General features: G+C 37.2%; 1 protein-coding gene across 3 annotated transcripts in view; it reads right to left on the minus strand.

Annotated features, from left to right (window-relative positions):
• Positions 1-17,971, minus strand: part of Xrcc4 (X-ray repair cross complementing 4) — a 219,191-nt gene that overhangs the window by 130,185 nt on the left and 71,035 nt on the right. For all 3 annotated transcript variants that reach the window (XM_055625807.1, XM_055625805.1, XM_055625806.1), the window contains exon 4: positions 9,018-9,184. In XM_055625807.1, the coding sequence (XP_055481782.1) occupies positions 9,018-9,184 (167 nt within the window). The remainder of the gene's footprint in view (positions 1-9,017; positions 9,185-17,971) is intronic.

Raw genomic sequence — 17,971 nt, forward strand, 5'->3', positions numbered from 1 at the left:
CCAGAAAATATTTTCAAGAAAATCATACAAGAAAATTTTCCCAACTTAAAGAAAGAGATGTCCATAAATATACAAGAGGCCTACAGAACACCAAATAGACTAGACCAGAAAAGAAACACATCACGTCACATCATAGTCAAAACACTAAATCTACAGAACAAAGAAAAGATATTAAAAGCAGCAAGGGAAAAAGGCCAAGTAACATATGAAGGTAGACCTATCAGAATCACACCAGACTTCTCATCAGAAACTATGAAAGCCAGAAGGGCCTGGGCAAGCATCATGGAGACTCTAAGAGATCACAAATGTCAACCCAGACTACTATACCCTGCAAAGCTTTCAATCAACATAGATGGAGAAAACAAAATATTCCATGACAAAACTAAATTTACGCAATATCTATACAGCAAACCAACCCTACAGAAGATACTAGAAGGAAAACTCCAATCCAACGAAAACAAATTCACCCAAGAAAACAGGGCATACAAATAATGTCCCAACAAAAATGAAAAGAAAATAAGCAATGAAACGGTAAGATCATCGACTCCATTACAAAATGAACTAAAATGTATTGGTCAATATTATCTATCAATATTAATGTACTCAACTCACCAATAAAAAGACACAGGCTAACAGAATGGTTACAGAAACAGGACCTAACATTCTGTTGCATCAAAGAAACACACCTATGCAACAAAGATAAACACTACCTCAGAGTAAAGGGCTGGAAAAATGTTTTTCAAGCAAATGGTTCCAGAAAACAAGCTGGAGTAGCCATCCTAATATCTAATAAAATAGACTTTCATCCGAAGTTAATCAAAAAAGATAAGGAGGGCCACTATATTCTCCTCAAAGGAAAAATCCAACAAGAGGACATCACAATTTTGAATATCTATGCCCCAAATACAAGAGCACCTACATTCGTAAATGAAACAATATTAAAGCTTAAATCATACATTGATCCTAATACCTTAATAGTGGGAGACTTCAACACCCCACTCTCATCAAGGGACAGATCAACCAGACAGACACCAAATAGGGAAATAAAAGCACTCACAGAATCCCTAAATCAAATGGACCTAATAGACGTCTACAGATCTTTTCACCCAAACTCAAAAGAGTACACCTTCTTTTCAGCACCATATGGAACCTTCTCCAAAATAGACCATATAGTTGGTCACAAAGCAAGCCTCAACAGATACAAAAGGATTGAAATAATCCCTTGTATACTATCTGACCACCATGGACTAAAGCTGGACATCAACAACAACAGAAACAACAAAAAGCCGACACGCACATGGAAACTGAACAACTTACTACTCAATGACAGCTGGGTCAAGGAAGAAATAAAGAAAGAAATTAAAGACTTTCTAGAATTCAATGAAAATGAAGGCACAACATACCGAAATTTATGGGACACATTGAAAGCAGTGCTCAGAGGAAAATTTATAGCACTAAGTGCCTACAAGAAGAAATCCGTAACATCACATAAAAACAACTTAATGGCCCAACTAAAAAACCTAGAAAAAAAAGAAGCAGATACACCCAAGAGGAGCAGACGGCTGGAAATAATCAAACTAAGGGCAGAAATCAATCAATTAGAAACAAATAAAATTATCCAAGGAATCAATGAAACAAAAAGCTGGTTCTTTGAGAAAATCAACAAGATAGACAAACCCTTAGCCAAACTAACTAAAAAGCAGAGAGAAACTATCCAAATCAGCAAAATCAGAAAGGAAAATGGGGACAGAACTACAGACACTGAGGAAATCCAAACGATTATTAGGTCATACTACAAAAGCCTATATGGCACAAAATTTGAAAATCTAAATGAAATTGATAACGTTTTTGACAGATTCCACCTACCAAAATTAAGTCAAGATCAAGTAGAAAGACTGAATAGCCCTATATCTCCCAGGGAAATTGAAGCAGTCATTAACAGTCTCCCCTCCAAAAAAAGCCCTGGACCAGATGGCTTCAGCGCAGAATTCTACAAGACCTTCAAAGAAGTACTAACACCAATTCTCCTCAAACTATTCCACAAAATAGAAATAGAAGGAACACTACCAAACTCATTCTATGAAACCATAGTCACCTTGATACCTAAACCAGAAAAGATCCAACAAAAAGAGAACTTCAGACCTATCTCTCTTATGAACATTGATGCAAAAATACTCAATAAAATACTTGCAAACCGAATCCAAGAACACATCAAAGATATCATCCACCATGACCAAGTAGGCTTCATCCCAGGAATGCAAGGGTGGTTCAACATACAGAAATCCATCAATGTAATCCACCACATAAACAAAATGAAGGAGAAAAACCACATGATCATCTCCTTAGATGCTGAAAAAGCATTTGACAAAGTCCAACACCCATTTATGTTTAAAGTCTTGGAGAGATCAGGGATACAAGGCACATACCTAAAGATAGTAAAGGCAATATACCTCAAGCCTATAGCCAACATCAAACTCAATGGAGAGAAACTTAAATCAATCCCACTGAAATCAGGGACAAGACAAGGCTGCCCACGTTCTCCATATCTCTTTAACATTGTACTTGAAGTCCTAGCCAGAGCAATAAGACAACTAAAGGAGATCAAGGGGATACAAATCGGAAAGGAAGAGGTCAAAGTGTCACTATTTGCAGATGATATGATAGTATACATGAGCGACCGCAAAGATTCAACCAGAGAACTTCTTCAGGTGATAAACACCTTCAGCAAAGTGGCAGGATACAAAATCAACTCAAAAAAAATCAGAAGCCCTCTTGTATACCAAAGACAAAAAGGCTGAGAAAGAAATTAGGGAAACAACACCCTTCACAATAGCCACTAATAACATAAAGTACCTTGGTGTGACTCTAACCAAGCAAGTGAAAGACCTGTTTGAGAAAAACTTCAACTCTCTGAAGAAAGAAATTGAAGATCTCAGAAGATGGAAAGATCTCCCATGCTCATGGATTGGTAGGATTAACATTGTGAAAATGGCCATCCTGCCAAAAGCAATCTACAGATTCAATGCAATTCCCATCAAAATACCAACTCAATTCTTTACAGACCTTGAAAAAAAGATTCTCAGCTTCATATGGAGAAACAAAAAACCCAGAATCTCCAAAACGATCCTGTACAACAGATCATCTGGAGGGATCTCCATTCCTGATCTCAAGCTGTACTACAGGGCAACAGTAATAAAAACTGCATGGTATTGGCATAGAAACAGAAAGGAGGATCAATGGAACTGCATAGAAGACTCAGAAATAAACCCACACACCTATGAATACTCAATATTTGACAAAGAAGCCAAATCCATTCAATGGAAAAAAGACAGCATCTTCAACAAATGGTGCTGGACCAACTGGATGTCTACTTGCAGAAAAATGAAAATAGATCCATATTTATCACCCTGCACAAAACTAAAGTCCAAGTGGATCAAGGACCTCAACATAAAACCAGACACTCTAAATCACTTGGAAAAAAAAAAGTGGGGAACAGCCTAGAACTCATTGGCACAGGAGACAACTTCCTCAAGAGAACACCAACAGCACAGGCTCTAAGAGCAACAATCAATAAATGGGACCTCATGAAACTGAAAAGCTTCTGTAAAGCAAAAGGCACTGTCATCAAAACAAATAGACAGCCTACAGATTGGGAAAGAATCTTCACCAACCCTTTATCTGACAGAGGGCTAATATCCAGTATATACAAAGAACTAAAGAAGCTGAAAAGCAACAAACCAAGTAATCCAATTAAAAAATGGGGAACAGAGCTAAACAGAGAATTCTCGAAAGAGGAACATCGAATGGCAGAGAAACACTTAAAGAAATGCTCAACCTCATTAGCCATTAGGGAAATGCAAATCAAAACGACCCTGAGATTTCACCTTACACCCATCAGAATGGCCAAGATGAGAAACTCAAGTGATAGCACATGCTGGAGAAGTTGTGGAGAAAAGGGAACCCTCCTCCATTGCTGGTGGGAATGTAAACTGGTTCAACCACTTTGGAAGTCAATCTGGCGCTTTCTCAGACAACTAGGAGTAGTGCTACCTCAAGACCCAGCTATACCACTCCTAGGTATATACCCAAAATTTGCTCAAGTACACAAAAGGGATATTTGCTCAACCATGTTTATAGCAGCTTTATTTGTAATAGTCAGAACCTGGAAACAACCCAGATGTCCATCATAATCTGGAGGAATGGGTACAGAAATTGTGGTATTTTTACACAATGGAATACTACTCAGCAATCAAAAAGGATGAAATCATGAAATTTGCAGGCAAGTGGTGGGATCTAGAAAAGATCATTCTGAGTGAAGTATCCCAGAAGGAGAAAGACAAACTTGGTATATACTCGCTTATATAGACCTACATGATATGATAAACATAATGAAATCTACACACCTAAAGAAGATAATCAAGAAAGTGGACACAGGCGAAGGTGATTAATCCTCATTTAGAAAGACAAATGGGATGTGCATTGAACGTATGACAGGAGTCTACCACAAAAGGCATCTGAAAGACTCTACCTAGCAGTGTTTCAAAGCAGACACTAAGACTCATAACCAAACCCTCGGCAGAGTGCAGGGAATCATATGAAAGAAGGGAAGTTAGTATGATATGGAAAGGATAGGAGCTCTACAAGGACCAAATATATCTGGGCACAGGGCCTTTTCTGAGACTGACACTCTACCAAGGACCATCTATGGATATAACCTAGAACTTCTGCTCGGATGTGGCCTGTGGTAGCTCAGTAACAAAGTAGTTTTCTAAAGTAAGGGGAACAAGGACTATTTCTAACAGGATCTCAAGGGTAGGCTGTTTGACCCCCCCCCCCCAGGGTAGGAGCAGTCTGTTAGGCCACAGAGGAGGACTTTGCAGCCAGCCCTGAAGATACCTGATAAAACAGGGTCAAATGAAAGGGGAGGAGGTCCTCCCCTATCAGTGGACTTGGAAAGGGGCAGGGAGGAGACCAGGGAGGGAGTGTGGGGTTGGGGAGGGAATGAGGGGAGCGGGATACAGCTGGGACACAGAGTTAACAAAATGTAACTAAAAAGAAAAATAAAATTAAAAAAAAATTAAAAAAAAAGATTTAATAGTTAAGACCAATGATCAAGGAGAGACATAGGGATCATTGTTAATCTAGTGACAATGAAACAAACCCACTGAAGCAGATGACAAGTAGCCCAAATAGTCCAAACTCTTAAGGCCAGGCTCAAACCAGATGACACCATAATTAGCATCAAGGAAGAAAGGCGTGATGACATTTGTCCTTACAAAGCTGGCCATTGCATGGATCAATAATGCTAAGTTTCATCATTAATTAGGAATTTGGGAAGTTAGACCACAGTAAGTGATTTTTAAAGTGATAGATGATAGACAGACAGATACATGTAAAAAAGTTTCAACAAGTTAAAAGGATTTTGATGTAGCACATAATCTAAAAACAGCATGCCAAAAAAAGCAAAAAAAAAAAAAAACCAAGGATATTCACACAAAAATAATATTCCAAATAAAATATGATTGACAGTCCAGAATAAATAGGCACATGCATGTGAGCATATGGAACAGAAACAATATAGTGATCATGACACCGACAGTGAGTTCTGGTCCAAATACCAGGTCAAGGTGGAGTAACAAGAAAATCTTAGCAGCATAGAGTGGCTGAAGAAGGCTGAGAAGAACTGGAGAAGACACTGACAGCAGAGACTGAATAAGGCCCCCAGCCAAGAAGAGGAAGGCCACAGCTGTCCCTTTATGCTCTCTAAAGGCAAGGCTTTCTGTAACTGTTCTTAAACAATCTAATGGGCTACCATGGAGACATAAAAATATCCCCTGAGGTCTTTAAAAAAATCAGACTGAATTCATCTGTAAATAATGTGATTCTACCTTGAAGTCATAAAGACAAAGAGAAAGAGCATCCAAGGCCTGCTAATTCAGCCAGCTCAGTTCAGTAAAGACTGCTTCCTATTATGGGTTTAATAAGTATAACTCAGAATGAAGCCAGAGATTTTCTAAACTGAAGTCTGACTACAAACAAAAGCACTATTCAGTAACACAGAACTTGAGACTTATTATTTGAAATTAAGTAGGAAATCCAATAAATAAATACATCTAAAATCATCTAATAACCTCAAGATTCACATACAAGTTTCTAATGTTTTCCTTTTACTTATATAAAGTATAAAAAACTAACACTATAATGAGACTTGCTCAAAAAGCACAAAGAACGCAATTATTGAGCAATAATTAAACAGTAATAGCAAGAAGATGCTAAGGTCTGTGCACTAAAGTTAACAATTTCTACACAGCCCATAATTCCTTACTCCTCTTTCGAGCCTTGTTTATTCCTCTAATCTTAAAGGGAGATTTATATTCAGTTCAAATCACAACATTGATACATATTTCATTTTAAAAATACACACAGAAATTAATATATATTCTAATAACATTTAAAACCTATTTTTAATTTTAATTTTTATTTTTTATATTAATTAGTTTATTCACTTTGTATCCCAGCTGTAGCCCCTTCCTTCGTCCCCTACCAATCCCACCCTCCCTCCATCAACTCCTCCCATGCCCCTCTCCAAGTCCACTAATAGGGCAGGTCCTCTTCCCCTTCCTTCTGACCCTACCCTATCAGGTCTCATCAGGAATGGCTGCATTGTCTTCCTCTGTGGCCTGGTAAAGCTGCTCCCCACCCCCTCAGGGGTAAGTGATCAAAGAGCAGGTCACTGACTGCATGTCAGAGACAGTCCCTGTTTCTATTACTATGGAACCCACTTGGACACTGGGCTGCCATCAGCTACATCTGTGCAGGTCACAGCAGCAAGTTCAAAGGCAATCAGGCAGCACAGAGAAACCCTGTCTCCAGCCTGGTCTGAGAAGCGAATTCAAGGACACACATGGCTACTAGAGAAACCCCCAGAAGCAGAGAGATGAACACTGAGAAGTAGAGGTCAGCCAAGACTAGACTACACAGAGAACCTCAGTCTTGAGGAATTCCTGCTGTGCTGGTATACTCAGAGATCCTCAAAATGGTCACAATGTCTACTCAAAAGGAAGAAAAGCAAATCTGAGAAATAGATAAATTCCCTCATCTCTATCAGGTTTATAAACAAGAGCCTAGAATTCTCCAAAGAGGATTTCTTCCTCTCAATCTGTAGGTCATCTCCAGTGGCAACACATTGTTAATGACGAAGTGATGATATCAGAAAAGATATCTAGAGCAATCATAAAAGACAGGTGACAGGAAATGCCCAGATGCTAGATAGTGCAGACAGGAAATGAAGCACCTGTGTGCCACAGAATTATGCATGCCTCACACATGCTTCCACCATACAAACTGCAGTCTCTAGCTCATCATCATTCCCTACTGTTTGCCACTTAAAGGAGTGGAGCTGAATGCTGATGAGACAATACTTCTTCCATTTTAAAGCAATTGGTTCATACAAAAGACCCTGTCTGCATTTTTGTGGGCAACTTATGGATCAAATTTTTTATCAACTGAGGATATTTTGAGTTTTAAATATAAAAATACAGTGGCTTAGCCCAAACACAGTTCAACTCCTTCAATTTCATGTATAAAATAGCAAACAGAATCATTACGACTGTCATTCCAAACACCACTTTGCAGCACACATAGTTGATAGTGATTCATAATAAACAAAATAAACTAAGTTTAGGAGAAGAATCTACTGACTTTTTTATGTAGCTAACTAATATATTAACTGGAACTTTATTCATTTATACATTTAGTTAGTGTATATATGTGGATACAAAACCACTTAAGCAATAAAAGAGACCACAAATATCCCCTTAATATAAAGGTCAAAAATAATTGGTTATTAGTCATTTAAGGTTCTCTAAGCTACCTTAATTCCTTTTACCAATTATTAAGAACTTCCTTTAGTTACTCTCATCCTCATGCATATGGGGATAACCATCAAACTCTAATATACACTTCCTCAAGTACTGATATCCACATGAAGCAATAATAACAGTTGCCTAAAAACTCACGTCCCTTTAAATAAGCAGCATGCCATTGTATCTTTACCTTAAAAGAGAGTTTTTTTAATTACTATAGAGCACAATTTGTAACATCATTATATATATATATATATATAATAAATATATAGTATATATATAATATATATATACACACATACATACATAATTCACCCAGCACTGTTATACATAGACATTTACATATCACATTTGCCTCTGTGGGCATATAAGTGTTCGTGATACAGTTCAAAAATCTTTTGTTTAACAGAATATTGCATACTATAGAGTGGGTAAGAGTATATTATGATTTATAAGAAAGTAATAATTGAAAAGAAATATATCATTCTTATTCACCATTAAAATAAAAACAAAAACAAGAGGCATATCCAGGAAAATGAAAGAGCTTTCAATGTCTTATTCAGTAGCCACAATTACTTCATCTTTTAAAAATGACTGCAGCATGAAGTTTCAGCCAGGGGAAATGTCTTTAGTAGAGCCAAAACACACATCATTTGAAGTAGTTATTTTTCACTGATTCTTAAACAAAAAGTCAACTGTGCTCATTAACATTTCACATCTCCTTTTGTTAATTATTAATCCTATAAATTATGCTAAATTAATTCTTTTTGTATAAAGATTCCTATTCTTTGCAAGTGCTGGGGATTATCCTGGACAATGTGTATGCTAAGTTCACATTCTTTCCAGGCAACACAACTGATTTTTTTTTTATTAATTACATAATGATAGCCTGTGATACTCGATCTCAGTCACTTTTTACTTTGCTGTTTGTTGGCTCTACCAAACAACAAGAGAGCTGAAAGGGTTACTGCTCTTCTACAGTACAAAGCAGCCACTAATAACATGATTGAATAAAATTGAGTAAAGAAATCATAGGGAGGGATTTTATAAATGTCTGTTGTACATAAGTTGTGACTTTATATACCATTAGCTTACGTCTTCAGGAATGAAAGAGCTCAGTGTTTTTCTGGTGCAAGCATGCTGTGTACATACCGGCCTTGGACATCGGTCCAAACTCTCAGGAGTCTTTCATTTTCTCTCAGTAGGTGTTCGTTTTGGGCCTCTTTTTCTGCAATGGTGTCCAGGCAGTAACAAATGAGTTCTCTAATGACTTCAGTTGGCTTTGTAACTTTGTTTAGGTTGAAGGAACCAAGTCTGAACTAAGAGAGAAAGGGGTGGGGGCATAGTCAGATTGGAAGTAGTGTTGAGATTTAACCCTCCAGTTTTCAACATACTTTCTTTTCAGGGGAAAAATGTATGCGAGTGAAACTGCACTTAGCACATATAATACAGTGAACATAATGCTGGGTCACCCCCTAGATTCCCTATTGCATTTATCATATGAATCAACAAATAGTCTGAAATAATGCCTTTTCCTTCCTGTCAGAAAAGGAAGCAACAGGACTGCTCTGACGCAGCCACACAACATGCTTACAAATGCCCAAGTGGAAGCTGGCTGCTCAGAATAATGAACATGCTACACAGCAGGACTTTTAACTTATGCACTATTACCATTACTAATGTAGTAGGTGCTGTAATTATTGGAGTAATTCACATATAAGCTACTAATGAAGTAATACCCAGTATTGGTAATAACTAAAATTTAAATAGTTAAATATCCAGTTGGGAATATTTAAGAGAAAACTAGAGTTTTGAAAAACTGATAATCTCGGGAAATTGCAAAGTAATTAAATTTTTATGTAAAGACTATGATTTGCTAACATAACACTAAATGACAACTTGAATACATTTACAAAAGGTAGAGTCTTAAAAAAAACCTTAAGAGGGAACTTCAGAATGAAGTACTACATTGCATGTGCCAGCTACGGAACTCAAATGAACATATACACTAGTTATCTATATACTTACATACACATAAATTTATATTAGCTCTACCAAAAAGTCATTTGTTTAGGGTTTACTTTCAATTTTTGCTTCTAGATTAGTACTTTCTAGTATGTTATATATACAATAAAAACTTTCTCAGAATGCATCACTTTTCAGGCTGAGAATTTTGAGACAAAAACTTAACATGTAATTTATAAAACAAACAAGAAAACCCACCTAGAATCATTACTATAGAAATCCAAAGGCTACAGCCTATGTGACAACATACTAGTAACCTCTGCAGCTTCCTTTTACGTAGTATCACTTGGATATATAACACCAAAAGGTGAACTCTTTTAGAAAAATGTGTGCAGATGGAACATATGGTTAGAAGATTGTCTAACATCGTGCAGACCATGCCAAAAACCTTGAAAATATGAACCTTAGATGTTAATAAACACTTATTTATACTCATTTAGTATATAAAGAAACATCAATATTGTGATGGTTGGTTGCTTTTAACAGTCAATGTGACACAATCCAGAAGCACTTGGAAAGTTTTCAATGACTTGTCTAGATCAGAGAGACTGAAGATATGTCCAAAGAGAAAAGCACAATTAAGCTATCTGAGGTGGGAAGAGTCACCCACTTAATGGCTTCTGAGCAGGAAATCAAGGATGGTAAAAGAAAGGATAGAGAGAGCCCAGCTCAAGAGCATGCACTGTTTTCTCCTGCTCCCTGTGGACAGCGTGCTCGAGCTCCCTCGAGGGCCTGTCATTGTGGTTTTGCACTGCAGTAGACTGTGAACTGGACCTATGAATTGGTAGAGACTCTCCTCCAAATTCCTTTGTTACGTTAGCAGAAAAGAGAAGGAAGATGAATATTTTGAGTCTCTGAGATTATAAATTCATCTTAGAGTGCTGAGTATTACTTTTCTAACCATAAAATATGTATACATACATTATTATTTTTAAACCTAAAGTGCTCATAATATTCACTTTATCCTTTGTTTTTTTTTTTTTCTCATCTTTTATTGGCTGTTAAAAAGACTAAAAAGGTTTCAGACAAACAAGAGAATTTCCTTTATTTCGATGAGTATACCCATTGCATGCCTGTAATTCCAGCACTTGAGTGGCAGAGGCAGGCAGACCTCTGTGACGTCGAAGCCAGCCAGGTCTACGAAGTGAGTCCAGGACAGCCAGAGCTACACAGAGAAACACTGTCTCAGAACAAAAAAAGAAAGAAAAAGAAAGAAAGAAAGATAGAAAGAAAGAAAGAAAGAAAGAAAGAAAGAAAGAAAGAAAGAAAGAAAGAAAGAAAAGAAATGAATTGCAGTTGGTCTAAATTATTTAACACTGCACCTAACTTAATTGTTTATTTTAAAAGTTTAATTACATGGTCAAGAACAATTGAAATTTTTCATGTAACAGAAGATGAGTCCATGTAACAAGGATAACTATCTAAATAAGAAAATTATAATGACATGAAGACTCTAAAAACTGAAAGTCAATTTGGACATGTACCTGTAAAAGCCTCTCTGAGCAGAAACACATAGGAAGTTTAAGGTCATCTACAGTATCACCTTTTGAGGTACTGTAATCAAGAGAAAACTAAGCTTACTTTAACTTTAAACAACAGATGGCACTGTCAGCGAGACATATATTCACAAAGGTGCCCTCCACCCTCTTCACACAACAGTTGTCAGTGTGCTACAAAAGACGTACACATTTAAAGAAGAAAGGTTTTCAACATGTGAAACTTTCAGGATGCCAAGTGCATAGAAAATGTATCCCTACTTTGATCTCGATTAGAGCAATTTATAAAATATTAATGCAGAGACAGAACCAAGTCCAGCCCTATGCATTCTGTCTTAGAAAAAAAGGAAGAAAAAAACTAATTCTAAAACAACTTTTGTCAAAATATCACTCAAATAATAAGAACTATTTTAAAAAATAATGTTTTTTATCGTGTTCATTCATCATTCCTAACTACTCCAAGATATACCTCCAATACCAATCTCAACTTGGTATTGGAGGTCTGTTCTTCCCCTGTGCACAGTGCTCACTGCCAGGGTGAGAAGAGCTCCTTTTCACTGTTGATGCAGCTACAGGGACAGGATTTTATAAGTGCCTCCTCCTCTGGATCCTGAGAGGAAAATATTCCCATGCTCTAGCTCTACATGAAGGTCATCCTCATAGTGCTCCCCGAGCATAGGAAAACTGGAAACTTCATACCATTTAAAAAGAAGTCCAACCAAAAGCTATGCTATACTATTTCAATAATTTAAACTTTTAGCTGGTATAACCCAAGCTGACCAAAAACTGTGATCTTCCTTTCTAATTCCATCTGTTCAGTATATCACACAGGATATGCTGCCACAGGGTAGAAATTTCAGGCTACCTGGATTACAGAAAAATACAAGACATGAAGTTATAAGGAGGACATGGGAGAAGATGGAAGGGGGTAGTGAACAGGGTGTGTATAAGATCAAATTGTTAAGGGACAGGTATGGTACACACCTTTGATGTCAGCACTCAGGAAGCAGAGACAGAAGGATCTCTGTAAGTTCAAGGCTGGCCTAGTCTACATAATGAATTCCAAAACACCCAGGGCCACAGGGTGAGATCTAATCTCAGAAAAACAAAACACCATTTCTGTTCAAACTATTCCACAAAATGGAAACAGAAGGAACGTTACCTAACTCATTCTATAAAGCCACAGTCACCTTGGTACCTAAACCTCACAAAGACCCAATAAAGAAAGAGAATTTCAGGCCAATCACCCTTATGAACATTGATGCAAAAAAAAACTTAATAAAATACTTACAAACCGAATACAAAAACACATCAAAGATATCATCCACCATAACCAAGTAAGCTTCATCCCAGGTAAGCAAAGGGGGTTCAATATATGGAAATCCATCAATGTGATCCACCATATTAACAAACTGAAAGAAAAAAACCACATGATAATCTCCCTAGATGCTGAAAAAGCATTTGACAAAATCAACATCCATTCATGTTTAAAGTATTGGGGAGATCAGGGATGCAAGGCACATATCTAAACATAGTAAAGGCGATATACAGCAAGCATATAGCCAACATCAAACTGGACAGAGAGAAACTTAAAGCAACCCCACTGAAATGAGGGACAAGACAAGGCTGCCCACTCTCTCCGTATCTCTTCAACATATATCTGGAAGTCCTTGCTAGAGCAATAAGACAGTTGAAGGAAATCATGGGGATACAAATTAGAAAGGAAGAAGTCAAATTATCGCTATTTGCAGATGATATGATAGTATATGTGAGTGACCACAAAAACTCTACCAGGGAACTCCTACAGCTGATACCACCTTCATCAAAGTGGCTGGATAAAAAATTAACTCAAAAAAATCAGTAGCCCTCCTGTATACAAAAGATAAAAGGGCTGAGAAAGAAATTAGGGAAAGAACACCCTTCACAACAGCCACAAAGGACATAAAGTACCTTGGTGTAACCCTAACCAAGCAAGTCAAAGACTTGTACGAAAAAAATTTCAAGTCTCTGAAGAAAGAATTAGAAGAAGATATCAGAAGATGGAAAGATCTCCCATGCTCATGGTTTGGTACAGGATTAACATAGTAAAAATGGCCATCTTACCAAAAGCAATCTACAGATGTAATGCAATTCCCATCAAATTATCAACACAATTCTTTAGAGACCTGGAAAGAAAAATTCTCAAAATCATATGGAATAACAAGAAACCCAGAATTGCTAAAACAATCCTCTACAATAAAAGATCTTCTGGAGGTATCACCATCCCTGATCTTAAGCTGTACTATATTGCAACAGCTATAAAAACTGCATTGTACTGGCATAGAAACAAAATGGTGGACCATTGGAACCGTACAGAAGACCCAGAAATGAACCCACACACTTATAGACACCTGATCTTTGACAAAATTGCCAAAACCATACAATGGAAAAAAGATAGCATCTTCAACAAATGGTGCTGGTCTAATTGGATGTCTACATGTAGAAAAATGCAAATAGATCCATACTTATCACCCTGCACAAACCTAAAGTCCAAGTGGATCAAAGACCTCAACAAAACCAGACACATTAAATCGGTTAGAAGACAAAGTGGGGAATACCCTTGAACTCATTGGCACAGGAGATAACTTCCTTAACAGAACACCAACAGTACAGACTCTAAGAGTAATAATCAATAAATGAGACCTCATGAAACTGAAAAGCTTCTGTAAAGCAAAGGACACCATCATCAAAACAACTGCCTACAGATTAGGAAAGAATCTTCACCAACCTTTTTTCTGACAGAGGGCTAATATCCAGTATTTATAAAGAACTAAAGAAGCTGAAAAGCAGCAAACCAAGTAATTCAATTAAAAAATGGGGAACAGAGCTAAACAGAGAACTCTCTGTAGAGGAATATCGAATGGAAGAGAAACACTTAAAGAAATGCTCAACCTCATTAGCCATCAGGGAAATGCAAATCAAAACGAAACTGAGATTTCACCTTACACCTATCAGAATGGCCAACATGAAAAACTCAAGTGACAACACATGCTGGAGAGGTTGTAGAGAAAGGGGAACCCTCCTCCACTGCTGGTGGGAATGTAAACTTGTACAAACACTCTGGAAATCAATCTGGTGCTCTCTCAGACAACTAGGAATAGCGCTTCCTCAAGATCCAGCCATACCACTCCTAGGCATATACCCAAAAGAGGCCCAAGTACACAATAAGGACATTTGCTCAACCATGTTTGTAGCAGCTTTATTTGTAATAGCCAGAAGCTGGAAACAGCCCAGATGCCCCTCAACTGAAGAATGGATGCAGAAATTGTGGTACATCTACACAATGGAGTATTACTCGTCAATGAAAAATAAGGAAATCATGAAATTTGCAGGTAAATGGTGGGACCTGGAAAGGATCATCCTGAGTGAGCTGTCCCAGAAGCAGAAAGACACACACGGTATATACTCACTCATATAGACATATAATATAAGATAAACCTACTAAAATCTGTACATCTAAAGAAACTACTCAAGACATAGGACCCTGACTAAAACGCTCAATCCCCATCCAGAAGGCAAAGAAGATAGACATCAGAAGAAGAAGAAAACAGGAAACAACATAGGAACCTGCCACAGAGAACGTCTGAAAGGGCCTGCTCTGTAGACTATCAAAGCAGACACTGAGACTTATGGCCAACTGGTGGGCAGAGTGCATGGAATCTTATGTAAGAAGTGGGAAATAGTAAGAACTGGAGAGGACAAGAACCCCACAAGGAGAGCAATAGAACCAGAAAATTTGAACACAGGGAATTTCCCAGAGACTCATGCTCCAACCAAGTACCAAGCATGGAGATAACCTAGAACCCCTGCACAGATATAGCCCTTGGCAGTTCAGTTTCCAAGTGGGTTACATAGTAATGGGAAGAGGGACTGCCTCTGACATAATCTAATTGGCCTGCTCTTTGATCACCTCCCCCTGAGGGAGGAGCAGCCTTACCAGGCCACAGAAGATGACAATGCAGCCACTTCTGATGAGAACTGATAGTCTAAGGTCAGAAAGAAGGAAAGGAAGACCTTCCGTATCAGTGGACTTGGGGAGGGGCATGCATGCAGAAAGGGAAGGAAGGGTGGGATCGGGAGGGGAGGAGGGAGGGGCTTATGGGGGGATACAAAATGAATAAAGTGTAATTAATAATAATAATAAAATATTTAAAAAAACAAAAAGAAAATAAACAGACCACTAAAGAAACACAATAAAGTGAAATAAAATAAGATAAAGAGAAACAAATAATCTAACAAAGCAAACAAACAGAAGAAGAGCCAAAGAAAAAGAATGGAAAACACAGATAGACACAAAGACACAAACATTTGGACAAAGAACAATTCCATCTGAGTTTTCTCCTACTCCTTCTCTCAGTTCTTTACTTGGTTCAGATATCTAATTCTTGCTTTTCATGAAACAAATATAATAAATATGCTTTAGCTAACCTGCCTCACATTCTACTTACTTGGGTTCAATAAGCAGCCCTGTTTCAGTATATAAGGTAAAGAGCAACTGAGGAAAACACCTGATGTCAACCTTTGGCCTCAACTGTGTCGTGCACCCCCACACATATGTACCTACACACATGTAAATATGCATGCAGACCATACATATGTTTACATGCAACTCCTCCCTTCTTCCAATGTGTTGCTGTAGGATAGGCAACCTGGATAAAATGCTATGGGACTCAGAATGAGCTTTCTATGCTCTTCCTTACAAATCACCTACCCACTGCTTGTCCTGAGGTACATTTTTCCCCCCTGAAAAGTGCCATTATACTTCTGTTACCGAGAGCTGAAAAATAAATAAATAAATTAATTAATTAATAATAAATAAAAGACTTCAATCAACATAGATGGAGAGAACAAATATTCCATGATAAAACTAAACTTAATATCTACACGGTAAGCCAGCCCTACAGAAGATACTAGAAGGAAAACTCCAATCCAACAAAAACAACTACACCCAAGAAAACACAAGATATAGATCACTTCAAAGCAAAGCAAAATAAAACAAAAGAAATCAAAAGAAAAGAAGCACACAAACACACTATCACCACTAATTCCACAATAAAAGGAAATAATATTCATTGGTCACTATTATCTATCAGCATCAATAGACCCAACTTGAAAAAAAAAAAAAAAAAAAAAAAAAAAAAAAAAAAAAAAAAAAAAAAACAGGCTAACAGAATGGTTATGTAAGCAGCATCCTACATTCTGCTGCATCCGAGAACCACAACAAAGATATATATTACCTCAGAGTTAAGAGGTGGAAGAAGGCTTTTCAACAAAACAGACCCAGAAAACATGCTGGAGTAGTCATCCTTATGTCTAATAAAATGACCTTTCAACTAAAATTAATCAAAAAAGTTGCTGAGGTACACTTCATTATCATCAATGGAAAAATCCACCATGAGGACATCATAATTCTAAAAATCTATGCCCCCAAAACAAGAGCACCTGCATTTTTAAATGAAACATTATTAAAGCTTAAATCACACATCATTCCCAATACCTTAATAGTGGAAGACTTCAACACTTCACTCTCACTACGGGACAAATCATTAAGACATAAGCTAAAATGGGAAATAATGACACTTACAGAGGTTCTAAATCAAATGAACCTAATGGATGTCTATAGAAGTTTTCACCCAAACACAAAAGAGTATACCTTCTTCTCAGTACCTCACAGAACCTTCTCCAAAACTGACCACATAGTCAGACACAAAGCAAAACTCAACAGATACAGGAAGATTGAAATGATCCCCTGTATCCTATCAGACCACCATGGCCAAAAAATAGGCCTCAACAGCAACAGAAATAACAAAAAGCCTACATATACATGGAAACTAAACAAATCTCTACTCAACAGCAGCTGGGTGAGGAAAGAAAAAAAAATTAAAGACTTCCTAAAATTCAATGAAAATGAAGGCAGAACTTACCAAAACTTATGGGACACAATGAAAGCAGTACTAAGAGTTCATAGCACCAAGTGCCTTCAGAAAGAACTTTGAGATGTCTCATACAAGCACTTGAAACCTCTTAAAAAACAAAAAACAAAAACAAAACATAACAAAAAAGCAAAACAACAAACAAAAACTAGAAACCCAAGAAGAGTACACAATTGGAAATAATTAAGTTCGGGGCATAAATCAATAAATTAGAAACAACAAAACAATAAAGAATTCAAAGAATCAATGAAACCAAGAGCTGGTTCTTTAATAAAAACAAGGCAGACAAATCCTTAGCCAAACTACCTAAAAGGCAGAAAGAAACTATCTTAATTAACAAAATCAGAACAAAAGGGGGATATAAAGCCAGACAAAGAGGAAATTCAAAGAATCATTTGGGCTTCATTCAAAACCCTATACACCACAAAATTTGAAAACATAAATGAAATGGATTCCATTTACCAAACTTAAATCAAGATTAGGTAAATAGACTAAGTATTCCTGTATCCCCTAAGGAAATGGAAGCAGTCAACAAAAGACTCCCTTCCAAAAAAAGCCCAAGGCCAGATAGTTTCAGTGCAGATTTCTACCGCTCCTTTAAAGAAGAGCTAAT

The sequence above is a fragment of the Psammomys obesus genome, unplaced genomic scaffold, assembly GCF_907164565.1.
Source record: "Psammomys obesus unplaced genomic scaffold, mPsaObe1.curated_primary_1811, whole genome shotgun sequence".
NCBI classification, from domain to species: domain Eukaryota; kingdom Metazoa; phylum Chordata; class Mammalia; order Rodentia; family Muridae; genus Psammomys; species Psammomys obesus.